Consider the following 21,390-nt stretch of genomic DNA (forward strand, 5'->3'; position numbering starts at 1 on the left):
CTTATCTGCTGATGGACTATTCTGCAAATATTTGTTAAATGCTATTGATCCATGGTATATTTAGCTTTAGAGAATCTTGACTCATTTCTGAGCTGGGTACTAGGTATATGGGAAAGGATATTACACTGGAACAATTTGGTTCCTATCACTAGCCAGGAACCAAAATTCCTAGACTTTAAAAATCTCATATCTGTTTTGGCTAAATATACAATCATAGGCAAGGACTCTTCTGAGTCTTATTCTCCTTATCTGTAAAGCTGGACAGCATTCTACCTTCAGTCATGGGGCTGGGGCGGGGCCAGTGAGGTGCACTTTGGAAAGCATTTCATGCTGTTCACATGTGAGGGCTATTGGCTTCCCACTAGTTCACTCACTGCATCACTGTAAAGCTCTGAAAAACTGCCTGTGTTTGTGGGATTTTTAGGGTCTGGAATCAGCTCATCAGAGAGGAAACACCTGGAAGCTGGCACCAGCACCCTCCACATAGCATTGAGTACCAATGACAGCATGTGGCGGCTCTAAACGTTCATAGTAAAAGGGGGGATTTCTGTCCCCTAGGTTCCCTGTCTCTCCTGATTGGGTTATCAGGTGAAGACTGATAACTTAAGCAATAGAAATAGGTCTCTTTACCTAAGCCTGTCCAGTTGGTCCTCCTGGTAATCCTGTGTTCATAGACAAGACAGGGTCAGAGAGGTAGAGTGACCTATAGGTCACCCAGCCAGTCAAGGGCAAATCCAGACTCAGAAATTTGGTCATCCCCCTCCTACTCCGCCAGGACTAGTGGGCTCTATTTAAACTGTGAAGTGGTTGGATAGAACCACTTCACGGGTGAAGCACAACATGGAAAAGGTTGGTTCTTGGTATGTTAGTTATTTGATAGCTAAACAAGAGTTATTTGATACCTAAATAAGCCCAAAGGCAAAACTGACTTATCAGGATCACACTGCTACTGTTCTAGAGACCCTCAGAGGGTAACTGTTAGAATGTCTAGGTAAAGATTGTGGGAGATATTCATGAGAGCTAGTGGGATTCTATTTGTGTATTGCTCTGAGTCAGTTCAAATTGTAGACAGACTACTAGCCATATAAGGCAGAGCACCCCAAGACATAGTTGTGGCCAAGTTTTGGCTTTCAACTCAGCTCAAATAGCTAAGGAAAAAGTAGATCTAAGATTACCAGTAAGGTATAGGTAGTTTTATAGGGGTTTGAAATAGAGCAAGAGCTCCTTTGGTTGAATAAATTGGGACAGGCTCCATGGAGCCAGAGCTGTCTGAGATAGGCCTTTGTTGAGAGAATCATAGGCATCATAGGTGACTCTAGGCCCAACAGATAGACCCTTTGGCTTCTCAGGGGAATTCTGGCAGGGATGGAATGCAGGAGTGATCTGGTAATCTGCAGTTCTGGAATTCCTGTACTTTCCTGGTGTGGCTCACAGCCTGTCCTCTCCTGGTGGGGGCTTGTTTCAGGAGGACATCCATCTCAGGGAACTGGAAGACAAACACTGGCTCGGCAATGCTGGAGCAAATTGCCATGTCAGACCGGTGAGTAAGAGATGTCCCATCCTTTCATATAGGAAGGCTGCTGCCAATAAAGACATGTTTGAAATAAGCAACATCTGAAGGGAAGGGAGGCTCTGTGTAGACAAAAATAATAAAATACAGATGCTGTGACAGCCAGTAAACTAGATCAGACAAGGCCAAGTCAAATGCTGTTACAGAGATAAAGGTTATGTACCATAGAAGCTCCCATAAAGAAACAGTAGCAAGGGCTAGAAGGCCTTCTGGACAAGGTGATCTAAGCCTGGGCTTAGAGATACTGATAGGTTCAGGGCATCAGGAAGGGGAGGCACCATAAATAGGGACTGTGCTTGGTGAGAGAGAGGAAGGGGAAGGTGAATGGAGGTGAGGGGTGGGAAAGGTTGGGGCAAAAAGACCTTACCAAAAGTGTGGCTTTGATGTGAGCTTAATGTCTTAGACTCAGGATATCTTCCTATCCCCTCTAGGTACAAGCTCTGGGTAGATGCCTGCTCCGAGATGTTTGGTGGCTTGGACATCTGTGCAGTCAAAGCTGTGCATGGCAAAGATGGCAAAGACTACATTTTTGAGGTAAATCTGGCCCAATGAACAGATCAGTATGTAGGAACACCCAGGCTGGGAGCAGAATCTTGGTTCAAACATTGTGTGAGCATCCCATACTACATTTAGAGTCCTCTAACTATGAAGATCCAAGATGGCAGATCTACATAGCAAGCTTCCTCTCCAAGTAGAAAGCTGTTGGCCAAGCCACACAATGAGCAACAGATAGCACATCTAGGTCCTGGTTCACAGCCTACCTTGTTATAAGGACATTGTAGTGACTGTATCATTTGTTTACTTTGAGAAAGCCACCTTTGAGAATTGTTTAGTCTAATCACTTTAGAAGGTGAGGAAATGGACCCTCCCTACCATGAATGTGTGCCTATGGCCACAGGGTGAATCAGTGTCAGCTTGGGCACCTGGATACAGGTGGTTCTTTTTAACATCTCTTAGCCTTGGAGATACTGTACTCTGCCTGGTCTCCTAACCAAGCTTGGCTAACTTTCTTTTCAGCTGATAAAGAGAAAGCTCTGGCAGTGTGAACACCACTCTGCCACCTCACTGAGCTCAGTCTTCCTGGGACTAAAGGAACTGGTGTTTCAGAATACCAGGATCAGGAGGCCAAAGTGGGTTTTAGATTCAAAATTCACTTCATAGACTGCTTAGCATGAGCTTTCTTGAGAACCATATCACCCTCTGTGGTAAGCCTGTTTATCCTCTGCAAATGAGAGTCGGGCCGCCAGAGTCTGTGAGTCTCCTAAGGTGACATTTCCTAAAGGAAGGACACATTGCCCAGATACAGGAGGAGTCAAGATCAGTGGCGAGAGAGAAACTGTACTGGTCAGGAGCGAGGGCAGGAATCAGGCTGTGTAATGAGCAGGGAGCGTTTGGAGATAGACCGAAACATCAAAGGATGAAAACTGCCTACTCCTAGGCATTCCCTTCCATGTCCTCCTGCTCCTCTCCCTGTGAGCTTCCAGCCCCAGGCTGTGCCCTCTCCTTGGTTTTTCTTCTTCCCACTCCCAGTAGCCAGCATCTCAGAGCCCTGGTCCAGGAAGAGGGGAAGGAAAGGGGTCATGGCAGACGTTTACAGCAGGAACAAATGGTTCCTGTCTGCTGAGGAACACCATCCTAGCTAACCAACACACTTTGCTGACTTAAACTGTACCCATTCCCACAAAGCATGGAGGGCCTTTATATTTCTAGACTCCTTCCTTACCTGGGTTATCTTCCACTAGGTCATGGACTGCAGCATGCCACTGATTGGGGAGCACCAGGTGGAGGACAGACAACTTATCACTGATCTAGTCATCAGCAAGATGAACCAGCTGTTGTCCAGGACTCCTGCCCTGTCTCCACAGAGACCTTTAACCACCCAACAGCCACAGGTAAGGAACTGCAAAGAGACCCAGCCCAGTCATGAACCTGTGCTCCAGACACTATGGCTCTAGGAGGAAACAGAGGGCAGATACGTGCTGGGATCCATGGTTCTCTCTCTTCCTTCTCTCTGGTTCCTTTCTCGCTGGGTTATCTTCGTGTATCTCCCTTTAGAGGCACCCCTCCAGCAGTCTGCAGTTTTAATTTCAGAACCGTACAGAGACAGGGTACTTAACCCTGAACTCAAAGACTCCAGGGAGCTACATCCCATTCCTCCTATGACTCAGAGTGTCTTCTTTTGAACGAGGGGGATGTTCCTATGACTACATCAATGTGTGGAGTAGCAGTTTTCTGAGTAGGCTACTGGTTTAAAAGGAGGGAACAGTCAGTCCCCTGTTGTTGGGGAGACTGACAAGGTGAAATTCAAATTAGAAATCTGTTTTTGTTCCTGTGAGAGAGAAGGTAACTGTTCTCAGTTGATGTGATACATGACTCCCATCACAGTCAGATGCAGGTTTACTGGAAAATCCACATAAACCTCTATAGACCATTAGGCCCAGGAGCTCTACAACTAGCCAAAGAACAGATAAGACCTCAGGCCTGAAGTTCTGAAGTCCATGAGGGAGACATCTCATTTTTCATAAATATCTCCATGACTCTCTCCACTGAACTTTTATATATCGGGATAGTAAGAATGTGCACAGCGAATCAAAGAACTGAGTCTTAGTGAACTTTTCCCATAAGCATCTGTGTAACTGTGAGGAATCATTTCCATTTAGTGAAGCTTAGGTTTTTGCCATTTTTGTTAGGCTTCTCTTAGACACCTTTCCTTCAAAATTCAACTTGAAAGAGTTATAGGGATAGAAATAGAAATAGAATAGTGTAGAGTGTCCATTTTAAAATGCACACCAAGTCTGAATTGTAAACCTGCATGTGTTGACTTTATGACCTTGGACAAGGTCCATAGCAAAAGTTAAGAGAAGGTAACCATAGCCCATATCCGCAGAGTTTTATGGGAATTAATAAAAGAAAAAAAAAAAGACAGACCAGCATGAAGCACCCAGGAAGGATAAAATATATAAGAAGCATAATCTGGATTTGGATCCTACAGTCTGAGGCTTGGAGAAGCATCAGCATGTTATGTGGAGATGAACGTACCATCCAAGATTATACTGCACTCACTAGCAAGCTAGCAGCCTTCTAGAAACCCTTCAGTGAGAAAGAGTTAAGAGCTGAAGGTTTATACCTGGCAGGGAGAATCAGGCTGGGTTACTTAGGGTAGAGACTGCTTGCCCTAAACACTTGAGCATTGCAGAATCGTAGATAGAAACATCGACATTCAGGATAGTCAACCCAAATTGCCAAGAGATTTGTTATTTTAGTCGGTAGTATATATACCTTCTAAGATAGTTAGAAACATGATGTATAATAAATATTTTCAACAAAATTGATTAAATGAAACAATGTGGCAGTTGATAAGTTAGACCCCTCTCTGGGTCTATTTATTCTGTCTATCATGGGTGATACAATCCAAGTGTCTTTTGTTCTCTAAAATTTTCTCTGGAGCCAGGCCCAGTGGCATATGCCTTTAACCACAGCACTGGAGAGACAGAGGCAGGAAGATCTCTGTTAGTCTATAAACTGAATGCCAGACCAGCCAAATCTCTACAGTGAGACATAATAAATTCGAGGGCGGGAGAGTGGAATATTTCCATCCATATTGATTATAGAGAAAATGGGAGCTTTTGGGCTAACAGGGGTAGACTCTCACTCTTTGGGATATCCAAGTTGAGGATGGCATTGTGCAGTGTCACACCATCTGTTACCTCTGCTGAACATTTCCCTTTCTCTGACATCTGGCTCTGGTAAATCACTTAGTGGTTACAAAATTTTATAATTTTGTAAATGTAATGAAATCAAGATGTTTGAGTCCCAGTATTACCTTCCAGATCCTAGAATGCCTTCCTAAATAGTTAACGATAACCTGTTAATCACATTGCAACTTAATTTCAGCATAGGAACCCTAAGGGGACAACACCCAAATCATATCCAAACCCTAATGCCACCCCCCCCTGCTTTTTAAACAAACAGTAAATATTTTCAATGTAAGCATCTTAGCAAACCACACTGGAAACCAGGAGGGAGACTCAGGGAGACTCCCTCCGCTGTTACAACACTCCCTCCTCCCAACCTCACCAGAGTGTTTCCTCATTTGTGAAATGGAATTAAATGGGTGATTTCTATACCCATCCAATACCAGGGTCACCGGCAGTTAGCCAGACCACAACGTCTGAGGGCACAGTCCTCCATAACTTCTTACTAAGGCCTAGTTAACTTTAATAGAGGATGTTACTCGGTAAGACCACCTTCCCTTCTGACATCAACTGAAAGTTCTGGAATTCTAATAGAACTCTGCAGGCATCAGGGAACTCAGTGAAAATTATAATCACAGTCACTACGTGTTGTGGAAAACAGTTCCGATCAAAACCAAGCCACAGGAAAATGCATGGTGAAGAATCTGAGAAGGTCCTAAAAGCAAGCTTCTGCTGCCCTTGGAGTATATCTCTTTTCCTGAATGCATGTGTGATAACTCTCAGGGATATTACCAATTAGAGAGGTCACCTGAGCATCACTGTTCAAAGTCATTGCTGGGACTTCAGTACCTAACCCTAACTGATCTGATTGAACTATCCACACATCCCTTCCTCCCTCCCTCCCTCCTTCCCTCCCTTCCCCCCTCCCTCCCTCCCCAACTCCCTAGATGGCAAACTGATACATGTGGTCTAAGGGGTCCACTGTAAATTGAAATGATACTTTGATTCTTCAAGAAATCATGGGAGTTTAGAGGTAACTTCCTAGAAGCCTGATGCAAAAGCCAAGCAAGCCTCTCTTTAGCAAGGCCAAATTCTTTCCTGCACACATGATTAAGTTAAGATAACAAGTTTCCCAAATGCCTCTGCCCCTCATGAGCAAGGACCAGTCTTGCTCTTTGTTTTTCCTTGCCTAATGAAGGCCTAATAGCCTTAAGACTTAGGCAGTGAATGAGAGATGGTTCCTGCCCAAAAGTTGTTTCTGTCCTAAATAGAAGTGGGGACTGAATTCCTGCCTACCTGGTGTCTTCTGTACTCTGTATTAACTTGCTCCTGAGTCTGGGCTTTGACCTCAGGTTGCCCAAAAGCCAGTCCAACATCTGGCAGGATGCAGAGATTGGGCCTTGAAGCGACAACTGTACTGGTCACATTTCCAGACCCTGTTTTGTTTAGATAAGGACTCATTGTTAATGATTAAGAAAACATTCGCCATTCTAAGCCCAGGCTCAGGGACCAGGCACACCTTCAGAGCAGCTGCCTTCTTTTCCTGTGGCCCACCTTCCCACTTCCCTGCTCTCTACCCACAGGAGTTTGTTTCTAAGGCCCAGTCTTCCCCTGACATCTGGACCTGCCTTTTGCTTTGAAGTGTCCCCTCTCTTTTCCTTCACTAGTTTATCCTTTCTAAATGGTCACATTCACATGTAAGCATCTCCCATTAAAAGACAACACTAAAACACTCTTCAAGCCTATTCTCTTGTAGCTACTGCTCACTCTGTTTTATGCACTGTCTCTGTTAGACCATATTTTCTCAGTGCATTCCATGGGCATTCTGCAGCTACCATCCCACTGAAATTGCTCCCAGCAGAGTCGGCTCCATGCCAACTCTGATTGTTACTTCTCTTCTTGCTCTGGCTTCACCATAGTATATGATACAGTTGACTCCTTCAAGACGTTCCGTGATGAGCCTCTGTGACCACACTCATGTTTGTTTTTTGTTCTACCGAAGTGACTTATTGTCATGAGTGTGTAATGCTAAACAGACAAACATGTTTGTTCATATCCACATATCAGAATGTATTGAATGGCAATAAATCTACAGGATGTAATGCTTTTAACAGAGACAGTTCGCCAGGTATCCCCAGCTTTTCATGACAACCTTGCTAAGGCAACACATGTTGGTATTCTGTCTGGACTCCACCCTCACAGTTACCTGGCAGCAGCCCAGTATGCTCCTCCCCATGGTTACCTGGCAATGGCCAGGTAGGCCTGGCCCTATAAAAGGGGCTGCTTGCCCCCTCCTCTCTCTCTTACTCCTGCTTCTCTCCCTTGCCTCTTTCCCCTTTGTTTCCCCTCTTTTCCCATTCCCTTCCCCCATCTCTCCACATAGTCATGGCCATCCCCTACTCTGTACTCTGTCCTTCTCTCTGCCTTTCTCTGCCTCTGCTACCCTCTTAATTCCCCTCCCCATGCCCCGAATAAACTCTATTCTGTACCATACCAGCATGTGTCTGGTCCCTCAGGGGGAAGGGATGCCTTGGCATGGGTCCACTGAGGCACCCCCTTCCCCCACACCCCACCAGAATATATTCTTATAGCTCTTTCTCTTTTTATGATCACAACATCCCCAGCTTTTATGGCAACCTAGCTAAGGCAACACAAGCTCTTTCATTGCAATCTTAATTACAAATATTAACTCTATGATTGCTCATCACACACCTCACAGTAGTTCTCTCTGTGTGTGGGTGTATAGGTTAAAAAGTGGCTATACTAGGTTAAAAACAAGAGCTTTTCAGAAGGGGCCTGATAGGGATGTAAATAAAGCCTCTATTGATAAGAGGAGGAATTCAAACTTCACTGCAGGGAAGAAGCTGAAGAAGCAGCTGTTACTTCAGCTCTAGGTGTCAGCTGCGGGTCTGAAAGTGGAGTGTGGAGTTGAGTCTGAATGCAGAGGCAAAGGGGCAGGATAGGTCTAGAGGGAGGAACAGAACGATGAATGGCAGGTCTGTGTCATGTAGGCAGAAGGAAATTTACTAGCCAGATCAACAGTGGGGACTGAGTTGAAGCTCAAGGATAGCCAGGAGTTCTCTGTCTGCCAGTCCACAAGCTGGTCAGATGACATGTTAGTGAGGGGTGTTGCCATTGCAGTTCTGGGAATCTACCTGCGGGACTGGTGAGAGAGTTATACCGTTTCTTGTCTAGTTGTGTCTAATACATTCTTAGGCTCAGTTTCCCTGGTGTGATTTAATGTACCCTGATAAATTTATAAGGTGGCATCCTTTTTACTGCAGGGACAGCCCTTTATTAATGCCAAATAGACGGTGCTGGATAGATGATGGTGATGTGTGTATAGCACCCATGGGCACAGGCGTCCTTCATCTTCAAAGTGGAGCCAAAAGCTGCTTATGAAATGGAATCCCTCAGAACAAGGCACAGTCTGAAAAAAACATCTATTTATACAATGTGGAAAAACTTAAATCGGGGCAACCTGATCGTAACATTTCCTCCCCTGCTTTCTTTTCTGACCCTCCCACTTCTGATAAATCTCTAGATGTACCCTGAGCTTGTAAAGTCCCTGGTGAGCTTAGCCATCCTCTATCTCCTGCCTTGACCACTCCTTGCAAGCCACGTGTCTAATGCCCACGTAACACCTTCATTTGCCAGTCTGAATACAGCATAGCCAAAGCACAGTTCTTGCTTTTCCACCAACACCCTATCCCTTCCCTTTGCCTAGATTTCCCCACGCTGTTTACATAAACTCTCACTTGCCTTTCGCCCTTGTGCCCTCCTATATTGTGTGTCCCGTGTCCTAGCCATGCTAGTCTCAAAGGCTCATGTGTCTCTTGTAGCTTCTCTCTAAAATGATCTCCCTCTTTTGTTTTTGGCATGGCTTGCTGTTTTGGTAAAGAAACACTCACGACGCTATAACTAACACGTCTTCAATCATCCAAAGTTGCCACCTGCTCAGCAGCTGCTGCCTCTCCCTCCTGGAGCTGTGCTGTTCCACTTTCTATCAGAGGGCATTGTTCTTCCACTTTCTATCAGAGGGCATTGTTCTTCCGTCTTTGTTCCTCACTTCTGCCAGGGTGCAAGCTCTTTGAGAACAGGAATCTGCTCACCATTTCATGTAAAGGGCTTAGCCAAGCCTCTAGAATCTTACAGCCATTGAATATAGTCACACAGAGCTCTACAACTGAGATATTCCTAGAGAGTTTTGATCTCGTGTGACTTCATCAATACAGTGCAGGCCCATACAAACTAAGAGGCCACCACTAGGCAATGCAATTTCATGAGCCTACCAGCATATATGTGGCCAATCATTGACCTAAATATTGTTATACAGCACATGACTGAACATCACAGGTCCTCTAAAAATAGTGGTTGAGAGCAGTTTGCCCAAGTCGCAGTCTGTCACCTGTAGAAAATGTAAACCACAATAACAAATAAAAATATATTTTTAATACCTCTGCATTTAGGAATAGTTTATTTGTCATTTGTAACAACCTGTCACTAAATTTCTATTCAGCAATTTGCTTTTACTGTACTACCTCTGCCCCTGTGGTAGGCATCACAGAACATAACTGCTGATATGTCCCCATTTGTAATCAGCACCTTTGATGGCCCTATCATCCTATTTGGGGTTGATGTTGGGATCCTAAGGGACCCTGTTACTAAATTTCTATTCAGCAATTTGCTTTTACTGTACTACCTCTGCCCCTGTGGTAGGCATCACAGAACATAACTGCTGATATGTCCCCATTTGTAATCAGCACCTTTGATGGCCCTATCATCCTATTTGGGGTTGATGTTGGGATCCTAAGGGACCCTTGGTGGCATGCAAGCAGAAGAGATAAAAAACCAAGGATCCTTGCCAGGGTCCCAGCCTACATGTCACATCTCCTGCCAAGCCCTGCATGTGTCATGTATGCCACTCCTCACTCAAGCCACTCTTGATAGCTTCATTTGTGACCATGGAACCACAGGCTGAATGAGAAAGAACTTACAGCTTGAATCACATAGCCCCATGATCTGCTCATTGCCCAGTAATATAGAAAAGGACCAGGATAGACTTGTGACTTGGAAAACAGAAGCTAGCCAACTACTGTGCGTCCTCCCAAGAATCAGGGAGGAATTGACCACATCACCAAGAGCAGAGCTAGCGGTCAACAGCAAAGGTTGGCTGGCTGTCAATGACTAGGTCTCAGCCTGGCAGGAATGCTAGCCTCCGGGCTGTCCTATGCACTGAAACCTCTACACTGGTAAGCTGTTCTCAGGGTGGCAGTGACACCTGGTGGCCAATGATTGCAGAGCCTCTGTGGTCCATACTTAGCCTCTTTCCTGGTACCCCTGCTGTCCCATCCCCCAAATATAACTCAGTCATTTAGGGTAGACACTTGCTTACTGCTTCATCTCTAGGACTTAGGAAAAATCTAGTACCCAGGGCCACTGAATATGTCAAGGACAGCTTGACAATTGGGAAATCCCTGAGAAGTGTGAGATGAATCATCAGGATCTGAGACAGGCCTGAAGCTGGGGCTGTGGAGAGCTGAAAGCTGCTTTCTAGACTCCCAGAAAGAAGGCAGAGACCTTCAGGTGGCCAGAATTTCAGATGCTGATTCAGCGAATCTAGGCCTGGTCTTTCTCTAGTGCCCGATTGTTATGTATTTTGCCAGCTCCCTGTTTGGCTTGTAGATGAGGTCCATAGAGACCAAGTTTAAGACCAGGCCTTGGGAAGCACTGACCTGCATTGATGTGCATCTGGGATAAAATGAAGCTCTGTTACCCAGAGCTGATCAGATAACTCATTGAATGTTGCTTCTAGTCCAAGGATGGTAGTATAACAGGATGGATCCCAACTGAGAGGAGAGACCAGGATGTTGGGACTTGTGGCTCATCTACTGTGTGGACAAAAGTAAGAGAACTGTAGAAGAGGATGTAGTTCAGCTGGCAGAGTACTTGTATACCATGCCTGAAGCGTGTGTGCCTTGGGATTAGTCCTCAGTATAGGCATAAGCCAGGTATGGTGGCATGCCTGCAGTCTCAGCCTTCTTATGGTGAAGGCATAAGAATAAGCTCTGGGTCATCCTTGACTATGCAGCAAACTTGATGCTAGCGTAGTATACACGGACCTCTGTTCCAAAGCAAACAATATAAGCTAAAGGGACTTCAGTTGACTACCAGCTGTTTCCAGAAGGCCGTGACTCAATGTCTTTAGCTTTCTGATGCCGTCACGGATTAGAAATGGTCCCAGAGGCAAATCTGCTGGAAGGCAGGCTTTGACCTTGTATTAAGGAATCAACTCACCGATACTGAGAGCAGAAACTGCTGCTCTGGACCATGTGACTGTCATATTAATGTTCAGATTTCAGCAGGATAAGCTACTTACTGGGTGGGGAGGTGGTGACAGGATGGGTGGGGGCTGATGAAGCAAGTAGCTCTCAGAATCTTCCAGAACCAGAGTACTGTGCTCCAGGCTGCATGTCACCACCAGATTGGGAGAGGTAGTGGGAAGAATTTAAAATAAAAGAACTGGGGGTGCTGGAGAGATGGCTCAGTGCTTAGGGGCACTGGCTCCTCTTGCAGAGGACCCAGGTTCAGTTCCCGGCTCACAGCTGTCTACAAAGATTAAAGACACTTTTCTCTGACTTCTGTGAGCACCAAGCATGCACAAGGTACCCATACATACATGTAGGCAAACACTCATACACGTAAGATTAAATAAATAATTTTTTCTGTGAATTTGTATAAGGAGACCACAACAGAGGAGGGATCTCTTCACTCTGAGAACAGCCTCCAGGGCTGGACAGTTAGGGAGAGGCACAACCATCCCTCCAATCCCATATCAAGGCTGTTTCACTTGTTCTAAGAGGTAAAGTTAGGACAAACGAAGGCCTTCCTGCTTCCCACAGCAGGACTGGCTTGAGAGAACATGTTCCCCAGTGAGTAGAAGCTGAGAACTCCAGGAGATTGGGGGCAGGTTCAGATAAAGCCACCAGTGACTAGATCCCTTAACGAAGTATTAAGAGAAACTGGCTATTTTGGGACTGTCTTTACTTTCATGGACATCTTTAATCACTCAAAACTGACATTCTGACCTAGGGTGACCTGGTCCTCAGAGCCCCCATAGGACTTGTGGCCCCATGGACCATTTCTGGTGTCCTCAGGTTATGGGAGGGCCACTCTCCAGGCACTGGTAACTCCCCTGGGAAGGAAGGGGCATCAGCTCACTCCTGGTTACCTTTTATACCCTTGCAGAGGAAGGAAGGGGGCAGTGGCAACTGACAGGGTGATCCGGAAAGGTCTCAAGGTGCTGAAAACATACTGTCCCCTTTGCTCTACAACCTCCTGACCACATTCCTTCCTGCTGCTTCATTCTCCCTGGAGTACTGGACCGGGGAAGCAAGGCCTGGGGGAGCTGATCAGAATAGTTCTGTGGCGTGGCCAGCAAGGAGCTTGGCCTGGCCCCTTTCCTGGGGCCAGACCCTGGGACCCTTTCCCAATTTCCTGTCTCAGATATGCTGAGCAAGCACAGGCCTTCCTCCTGGTGGGGGCAGCTGGTGTTAAGCCAACAATTCTCAAAAGTTGAGTCACTCAATGTCTTTCCTTCCTCAGCTTTCCGTCCTGTCAGGACCTCACTTAGATAGGAGCTCCTCTGCCAGTCAATCTGTCTAACAAAAACCACAGGGTGGAAAATTAGATGTACCTTTAGCAAAACCCCCATAGATCCTCAGCCATGGGCTAGGTTTCTCTCTCAGGCCAGTGATTTGCAATTGAGTGGATCTTGTCCAAATTAAGGCAGCAATATACAGAGGGAAAGCATGTCCAACCCAACCAAAATGCCACACACAAGAACTACCATATGCACAAGATGATAGGAAGCTATTTAGCAATATCTTCTCCATTGATACATGTAGTTCTCACAGTGTAGATTTACTTTTAAATAAAAACAATGATGTTGCCTTGTGTCATCCACTGGCTGGGACTTTACAGTTTATAAAGCTCATTTGATGTTTTTAAGCCTCAGAACCCTTATGTGAGATATAAGACCTATAATTCTATATGTGTTCACATATCAGGAAAAACCATGAAGATGGCCTGTCCAGAGTCACCTGGTTGCTAAGGAGAGCTAGATCCTCAGACCCCCAGCTCAGGAGGTTCTGTGTAATACCACGCACCAGGGCTTTTTGGTGTGCCTGTGAGGGGAAAGGAAAGAAAGGGAAACCTGGGCACTTGTGGTACCGTATGAGGAAACTTGCTCTTCTCCCTTGATAGCCAGATGCTTGACCTGTCACTTCACCAGCTGCTTCATGGGACATTCAACTCTCCTGCCCCCTGGCCCCTTAGATTGCAAAAGCCCCACAGACCCAGCAGAGCAGGATATTAATTAGCCTACCAAGCCTCTATGGGCAGCAGCTTGCTCTCCTCACCGAGTCCCTCAAAGCCTATGCCTGCAGGATATCTCTGTTCAAGCCCAGCAGCCCTGGGGCTTGTCGTGCCTCAAGACTGCACTAAGAAGGGCTTATCTCTTACCTCGGTAATCCAAAGAACTCAAAAATGCACAAAGAATTAGTGGAAGCCTAGAGCCGGAGGAGCCAGCAGAACTCATCTGCCTGTGACAACTTGCACCCCCTATATACTATCTCTGACCAGAGTTTTTGTAGGTGCTAGTTGAAGAGTTCTCAAGGTGGCACAGTCAGTTACCTAGGCTACCACTGACATGATTGACACTAACCTTGGTGCTACCAGGGTTGCATCATCATTTAATCCTGTAGTCTGACCATTTGGGGAAACCAAGACACAGAGATGTAACTTGTCAAATCTCATAAAGTGTTTCCAGTCTCTCAACCCCTTATCTCAATGCACCCCTTCAAAGAGGTGCCCAGAGTAGTAACTGCTTTCTAATGAGGTCTCACCAAGCAAGAAGGAAGGCTTGCCCTTCCCCACTAAGACACAAATGCACTTTCAGCCACATTAGTTTAAGCAGTGGCATCTGACTGACAGCCATTTGCAGTCATTCCATAAGCTCAGGGTTTCATGGGACTTCATTTTGTAGGCAGTTAAAAGGCTGTTTTTCTCCTCCCTATTTGTGTGCAGTTGGCCACAGGAGCTGGACTAAGCATTCTTACCTGTTTGAGTCAACCAGCTTCCTGAGAGAAACTCTGCTACTCAGGCTGACCACTTGAGTTCCTGCCTTGGGCTGGCTATTTGCCAAATTTTGTCAGTGACGCCAGAGTGGCCAGACTTCTGTGGAATTCACTATCCCAGGAGGCTCTTGGTGACTGGAGACAGATCCCGTGGTAGCCAAACCCCATAGGGAATAAGCCCTCAGCCCCTAGCAGACAGCAGGCTTGTGGGAGGAGCCAGAGTGTCTCAGCCTGGCAAGGAGCAGTCCTAGGGGACTCTTCTCCTGGCTTCCCTCAGCCTCTGAGAAGTCTTCTGTCCACAGCCTCAGTGGAACCAGGGACAGGAGAAGCTCTTTAGGCGCCATCAAGAGTAGCCAAGGCATATTCCCAGGCTCTAGCCCTGAGGACTGCCTCTGGCCTCTCTCCCCAAAGCCTTGGGAAGGGCACTTTGAGGCTCATTTTATCCTTGAATGTCTCACATGTGTATTTCTGTGACTGAGGAGAGCCAGGGACGGCATGCATGGTGAGTGCCTTGTATGAGGCCTGAGAGCACTGGCAAGAACCAGTCTGGATGCTTCACAGGCTTGCCTTGTGCTTCCCGCTGCCTGAGATTCTGGTTTGGATAACGAAAGGCCGTGACACTGAGCATATGGAAAGAGATTAACCAATTAGGTTGGGACCAGAAGACATGCGTACTTTTAGGACATGTGGGGAACTGAAGGCCAGAGAGGTTAATTCCAACACTGCTGAAACAACTGGGAATCTTGGTACAGCAGCATCTATTACAGACAACCATTGTTAGGTGTAAAGGAGAGGTAACATTTACATAGGACACAATAAACACTCAGGAAAGTTCAAGAGAAATTAAGTGGTGCACCTAGGGAGAGACTTAAGAGGGTAACAGTAGCCATGAGGAGCAAAAATTAGAGAGATGACTCAGAAGGATTAGGAAGCTATAGTTTAAGCAAAAACTGATAAATGCTTAATCAAATCTGGTACCAGGAGGAACTGCGGAGCCCTGGTGCATGAGTGGCTTAGGTGGCTTAATGCTTAATGAGTGTGTATCTCAATGTCAGAGCTCAGAGCAGGTCTTCTGGAACCAGTGAGAGTGCTTGGAAGAAAAGGATATTTTGTTGTTGAAGGTGGTTGACAGGTAAGATGGGTTTCCCTGCTGTGGGGTACTGAGGACACTGCAAAGGCCAGGCCTGTTACTGTACAAACTTCTGTACAGTGTCATTATTGACTGACTGAGTACCGGGAAGAGAACACTTCTACTTCAAGGGTATTTGAGCTAAAAAGTGGCAATAGGGAGTAAGAGGAGAGACATGGCCAGCCTCAGCCACAGAGGAAGCGGGGAGCAGGAAGAAGATGGCACTGATGTGGGAATAGGGCTTGGGGCCTTATCTTCAGGGCTGAGGGCACTGAGAAGGAAGTGGAAGACCTACTGAAGGCACATTTAGCCCACTTCACAGCCCTGCCCTGGGAGGCACACTCTGGCATCACCATCGGCCCACTTGGCACACTTCAGCTTTAGAGAATGTTTCCGGCACACTGAAGACAAACCCCTAACATGAACTGCCTGAAACACAAGTGTGAGACAAACGAAGTCACATGCATCTTTGATCCTGTCAGGACATAATCAGAATCCCAGCTGGGAAGAGAGGAAGCGTAGGAGTGGAGCCATGCCGTCGGGCAGACTATAATTCTGCATTTTGAGACAGCAAAACAATGTGGCCTTGAGCACTTTACCAGTATTAGCATCTTACCCTCGTCCAGGTCCCCCTCTCTCAGGCAGTACAGCCTAGCTCAAAGAGTAGATCAGACCCCCACTAGCTCCTGAACTGAACCCACCCTACAGTTCATCACGATTAGGAAGCAGGTACATACGAGCTCACACATCTACCCCACCCTACCCCAGACCTCATCACCACCCCTCCCTGAGAGTCATGGGCAGCCCAGTTGCTTTCCTTTCAGAAGCTGGTTATAAAGTAAGTACAAATAGAACCTGGATGTTGGGGTGTGGGGTGACAGCAAAGCACAGACTTAAAGTTCCAGACAGAGTAAGTCTACAGTGAGCAAAATGCAAGAGGCTTGAGGAGGCAGTGGGCAGTAATTCCAAGCCCCACACTGCCCACTAAAGACCAGCAACTAACCAGAGGTTGAGGGTCCTTGGTGGTCTGCACATCAGGATTTCCTGAGCAGACCCTAGGACCCCAGTGTGGCCTTCCACTGCACTTGTCTTTGGCATTTGCTTAGAGCTTTGGTTTTATTTCTTGTGGTATTTTTATGTTCTTTTTGTCTTCCAGAGTGGAACACTTAAGGAACCGGACTCCAGCAAGACCCCTCCTCAGCGGCCACCCCCCCAAGGTTGTTTACAGTATATTCTCGACTGTAATGGCATTGCAGTAGGTCCAAAACAAGTCCAAGCTTCTTAAAGCAATCAGTAGTTAATTTTCAAAACAGAAAACTTAAGCCAAAAACAAAAAGAAGAGAAAAGAAAGGAAGGCGGGGAGGGGAGTGGCAGATGCTCCGAGGTACACCGCTGTGTCCTCTCGGTGCTGACTGGACTGTTTCTCCTATGCAGTGTCAGCCCCCTGTCTGGTTGTTTACCTGTCCCTGTTTGTGCTTGTAATGCTTCTACGTTCTTCTGTATAACGTGTGGTTTCAGGGCTGTTTGTCAACAGTGTACAAAAGAATCGTGCCTCTCTTAAGTCCAGTGTGACTATCTTCTGGGTGGTTTGATAGTGTTTTTAAAGCATCACATAATGAGGGATGAGATCCTAGCACTGGGGTGGATGGGAGAAACAGCCACCACAAAGAGGGCCCAGCTTCTCTCCTCTTCCCTCAGGCTCAGCCTCAGCCTCACCTTCTCGCACTTACCTCCACGAGTGCTTGGGTCTTCATTGAACTGTGTTTAACTTCTTCCCTGCATGACTAGGGTAAATAGATAGCACTTCTAAGAGATTTCCAAGGTCTACTTTTCATAGTTACACGCAGTGAACTTGAAGGTATCCATCTCTTTCTCCATTCGCTACAGTCTGGTGCAGTTCGAGTGTGTGTGAATAAGCTGGCTGTGCTTGTAGAGCTCTTGTGTTTTTAGTGATGAAATACAAAGAACCAGCTGCTTCCAGGAATGTGTTCTGTATTTTATACCCTGTGTACCCTTCGTTTTCATTATCAATTAGCTACAAGGTTAAAAAAAATTAAGGGGCCGCTGATGTGCAATATCTAAGTGATCTCGTGTTTCTCGTACGTTGATCTCAGTGCCTGCAGTTGTTTCTTTGTTGCTGTTTCTGAGTTGGCTGTGTGTGCTTCTGTGGAACCGGGCTGCTGTGTATTCCTCAAAGCCTGACTTATAAACAGAGCTGATTCTCCAGCAGTGCTGGACAGAGACTGCAGGGAGTGCCCAGTCTCAATTGTCTGAGAAGGTGCCCATTCCCCAGGCTTCCTAGCATGAGACCAGATCAAATATGTATGTCTCCTGCCACCTGAGTGGGTATTCTGCCTATATAGCTCTGGGCCTGACCACCTTAGTTCTCAGCCTTGGCCTCTTTGGAGACCCCAAACCAGGGAATTTTTTGGAAAAAAAAAACCTGTCTGAGATGTAGGTGGGTGTGCTGGACAGAGGTACCAAACCTTGGAGAACCATTGCCTGTGTATTTGTCCTTCCTTGTGACGAGGAGCACGGGGCAGATGACCTAGTTGTTAATTAAGCCAGAACTTGAGCGTCAGTACCTCATCTTGCCATCTGTGGGCAAGGCTGGGAAAGGGTTCCAAGTCGCCTTCTCCAGTCCCCAGCCCATTCGGAAGCTCACGTCAGCAGTCTGCCCTTTAGAAGAAATGCTTCCGGCTCTGCTTTTACATTCCTCACCTTTGTGGTGACATGGCTGGGTTCTAGACTAACCAGGTCTGAGGAGTGAACAGTATTGGTTATGTCATTGAGTCAAGGGGCACATGCCCTGGTTTCTCTTTGGTTTCTGGAAAATTCTGACACTCCAGAGAAAGGCATACAGTGTAAGTGTCGACATCTTCCCTTAGATGAAGATGATATTCAATCAGTTGTAAATACACACATATGCTTATGCGCTTCCGGGCAGGTTAAGAGTCAGCACCTTAAACACCTCCTGGTCTAAAGATATGCTAGGAGAGAATACAGGAATTTCCCAGAATGGAGGAATGCATTTTTGTTTGTTTGTTTTTTTAATTTTTTTGTTCAAGTGGTGAGCTGATGGTGGTATTGCTTCTCTGCATGTTATCAGTGTGTTACATCCAGGTGCTTTTCATGTGACATTTGTGAGCCACTAATATAAAGTTGCCATTTGAATTCAGTCAGGTTACAGGGTGGCGTCAACCGAGGCCTCTCGGGTGGGGTCAGAAGCTGATTACAGCTCCCACTGCCACGTGCAAGCAGATAGCAGCACCTGACTATCACGTGCCCTCAGGCAGCATGCTAAGGGACAACTCTGTGGCCTGGGGGACACTTTTGTCACAGTGTAGGGTTTCTGTTCAGGTGTTTTGTTCCCATTTCTTCTCCAGTGTTGTCCCCTTCTTTTGTACTGACCCGGCTGGGTGCCCCTCAGCCATGCTGGAGATGTGACAAAGCATCTCCCTTTTGTGATTCTCTTGTACAGCTCAATGTGCAATAAAGGAAAAGTTATATCTGTCTTCAGTGTTAAGTTGTAAAGTTTCTGGCTGTTCGATTACCTCTGTACAGGTGGGAAAGCACTCAGGTTTGTGATACGAGAGGCTGAGCTACCAACCTGAATTACTTGACCTTCTAGAAACGACCCAGTGATAAAGCTAACGAAGTAATAGTCTTGGTGTCAGGCTTCAGGAGACAGGAGCTGGTTATCTGATTTGGCTTTGAACTTCTTAAATATGTAGAATTCCACATACTTTACATATGTATTGTAGTTATGTGTAGCATCTTATTATTAATTGGTGACTGATGATAAAGGGGAGCTCATGCCGCATAGAAGGGAAGTGAGCTGGTAATCCTGGGTGTAGCATAGACACACTTCCGTCTCTGCAGAGGACAGAGGGGTGTTCTACTTTCTACGACCCTAAAAGACTCAATCTTAGCTGCAGCAGGCCCATGAGCTTAAACTCTGGGATAGAGGCGAAAAACTGGATTTTCCAGGTCAATTGGAATCATGTCCACTAGTCAGTGTGTCCATGGGGTCTTTTTGACGTCAGAGATGTGCAGAATCCCCTTCTGAAAAATATGAACTGATACCACACTTTCTGTCCTTCACCCCTACCCCTACCCCCACCACAAGACAAAGGAGGGCTTTTTTCTCAACAGGCCATCTATCTGATGGTTCTGTGTCTTATATTGGGTGAAAGGTATGTTGTTATTAAGGGGCTGTTTGCCAGATTGCTCACAATATCCCTGGGGGAGACTAAGGTTTGGATGTCTGGAGAATTTCCCCACACACCTGAGTGGTTTGTCATGCTGGGCCCCCAAGGATGGCACTCAGGCAAAGAGTGCCTGGGAAAAAAGGGTTGATCCTAGTCGTGGGAGTTAATGCTCCAGTGAAGCCCAGGTGGGATGGCTGTGGCAATAAGGCACCTGCAGGCTTGGAGCAGGATGAAGGGCAGAGCCATGGAAAGAGTGTCAGGCACTGGTGATCTGAAAGCCCAGAATCCTTTCTGAACACCTTTTTCATCTGTTATCATCTTTGAAACAACTGCTATCTTTAAAATACAATGGTAGGACTCTTAGGTGGTTATGGCCCCGAGAAGCTTGGTGTCTTACTCATGTTTCTTAGGTGTTCTGATTCCTATTCTCCTGTTTGTCCCCTGCCCTCTCCTGCATAGTGTATGTAGAATCAGGGGCTCTTAGGAAGCCTCAGAGCAGGGTGGCTTCTTCTGAGGGCTTCTGGGAAACAGAGCAGAGACCCTTTGGTCTGGAGACCTTCTGTGAGGGTGCTTCTCTCTGTGGGGCTTCCCAATCCTCTGCCCTTCTGACTTCCACTGTGACTAAGTTGCTGAGTCTCTGAGGAGGCACAAACAGTGAAGATGTCTTGTCTAAGGACTCCCTTCACAGCCCTCCAGAGCCTTGGGTAGCTACATACAATACCGCATATCATTTTAACAATGATCTAACCACACCATTTGAGACATAGATTCTACTAAAGAAACCCTTTGATATGGTTAAATTATGAAGTTTTTCTTGTACTGAACCTAGGGGGCCCTGGGCAACCCCAAGGAATGCAGCCCCCAGGCAAGGTGCTGCCTCCACGTCGGCTCCCCTCGGGACCATCACTGCCATCTTCTTCCTCTTCCTCCTCCTCTTCCTCCTCCTCTTCCTCGGCTCCTCAGAGGCCGGGCGGCCCCACCACCACCCACGGTGATGCATCCTCCAGCAGCAACTCCCTGGCAGAGGCCCAGGCACCTCAGGCTGCTCCACCACAGAAGCCCCAGCCTCACCCACAGCTCAAGTAAGATAACCCAGTAGTTCCTTACCCCCTCTCCTGTCCCCCCATGGGTTCTGGGCCTCTGAACCACAGTAAACCACCTGCAGGTTGCCACAGATGTTTGAGGATTTTGGAGGTTGGTGGTGGTGGCGATGATTTGTGGGTGTGTGTTTGTTTTCTGGTGTGTGTGAGAAGAATGATTAGATTGACTTGGGAGGGGAGAAAAGAGGGAAATCAAATTTTGCCTCAGGTTAAGACGGATGCTTCCATCCAGAGCTTTCTTCATAAGGAATTGTGGTGGTTAGTGATCCTTTCTGTCTAGCCTTGAACAAACTTAGGGCTCCCACTATTTTTTCCATATGCATATCTCCTAAACTTATAAACAAACAAACAAAAAAGCCTTCAAGTCTTTCTTCCTTCTAATCCAAGAATATGTAAATCAGCTGCCCGGAGGAAAAGGGAGAAGTGGTTAACTCCATCTCAGTTTCTACTTTCAGCTCTGTCCGGACAAGTGTGGGTAACAAAGGTGGCACCTAGTAGAAATTCAAAAGTGATTGGTCTCCCCGGGCACCCTTATTCTCAGTGTTCCA

At 46.5% G+C, this 21,390-nt stretch overlaps 1 protein-coding gene across 1 annotated transcript in view; it reads left to right on the forward strand.

Moving 5' to 3' along the window:
* Syn2 (synapsin II) overlaps positions 1-21,390 on the forward strand; it is a 153,887-nt gene that overhangs the window by 129,443 nt on the left and 3,054 nt on the right. The window contains exons 8-12 of the mRNA XM_031382990.1: positions 1,466-1,540; positions 2,002-2,104; positions 3,313-3,462; positions 16,688-16,748; positions 20,572-20,824. Coding sequence (XP_031238850.1) covers positions 1,466-1,540; positions 2,002-2,104; positions 3,313-3,462; positions 16,688-16,748; positions 20,572-20,824 — 642 coding nt within the window. The remainder of the gene's footprint in view (positions 1-1,465; positions 1,541-2,001; positions 2,105-3,312; positions 3,463-16,687; positions 16,749-20,571; positions 20,825-21,390) is intronic.

The sequence above is a fragment of the Mastomys coucha genome, unplaced genomic scaffold (genome assembly GCF_008632895.1).
Source record: "Mastomys coucha isolate ucsf_1 unplaced genomic scaffold, UCSF_Mcou_1 pScaffold20, whole genome shotgun sequence".
NCBI classification, from domain to species: Eukaryota; Metazoa; Chordata; class Mammalia; order Rodentia; family Muridae; genus Mastomys; species Mastomys coucha.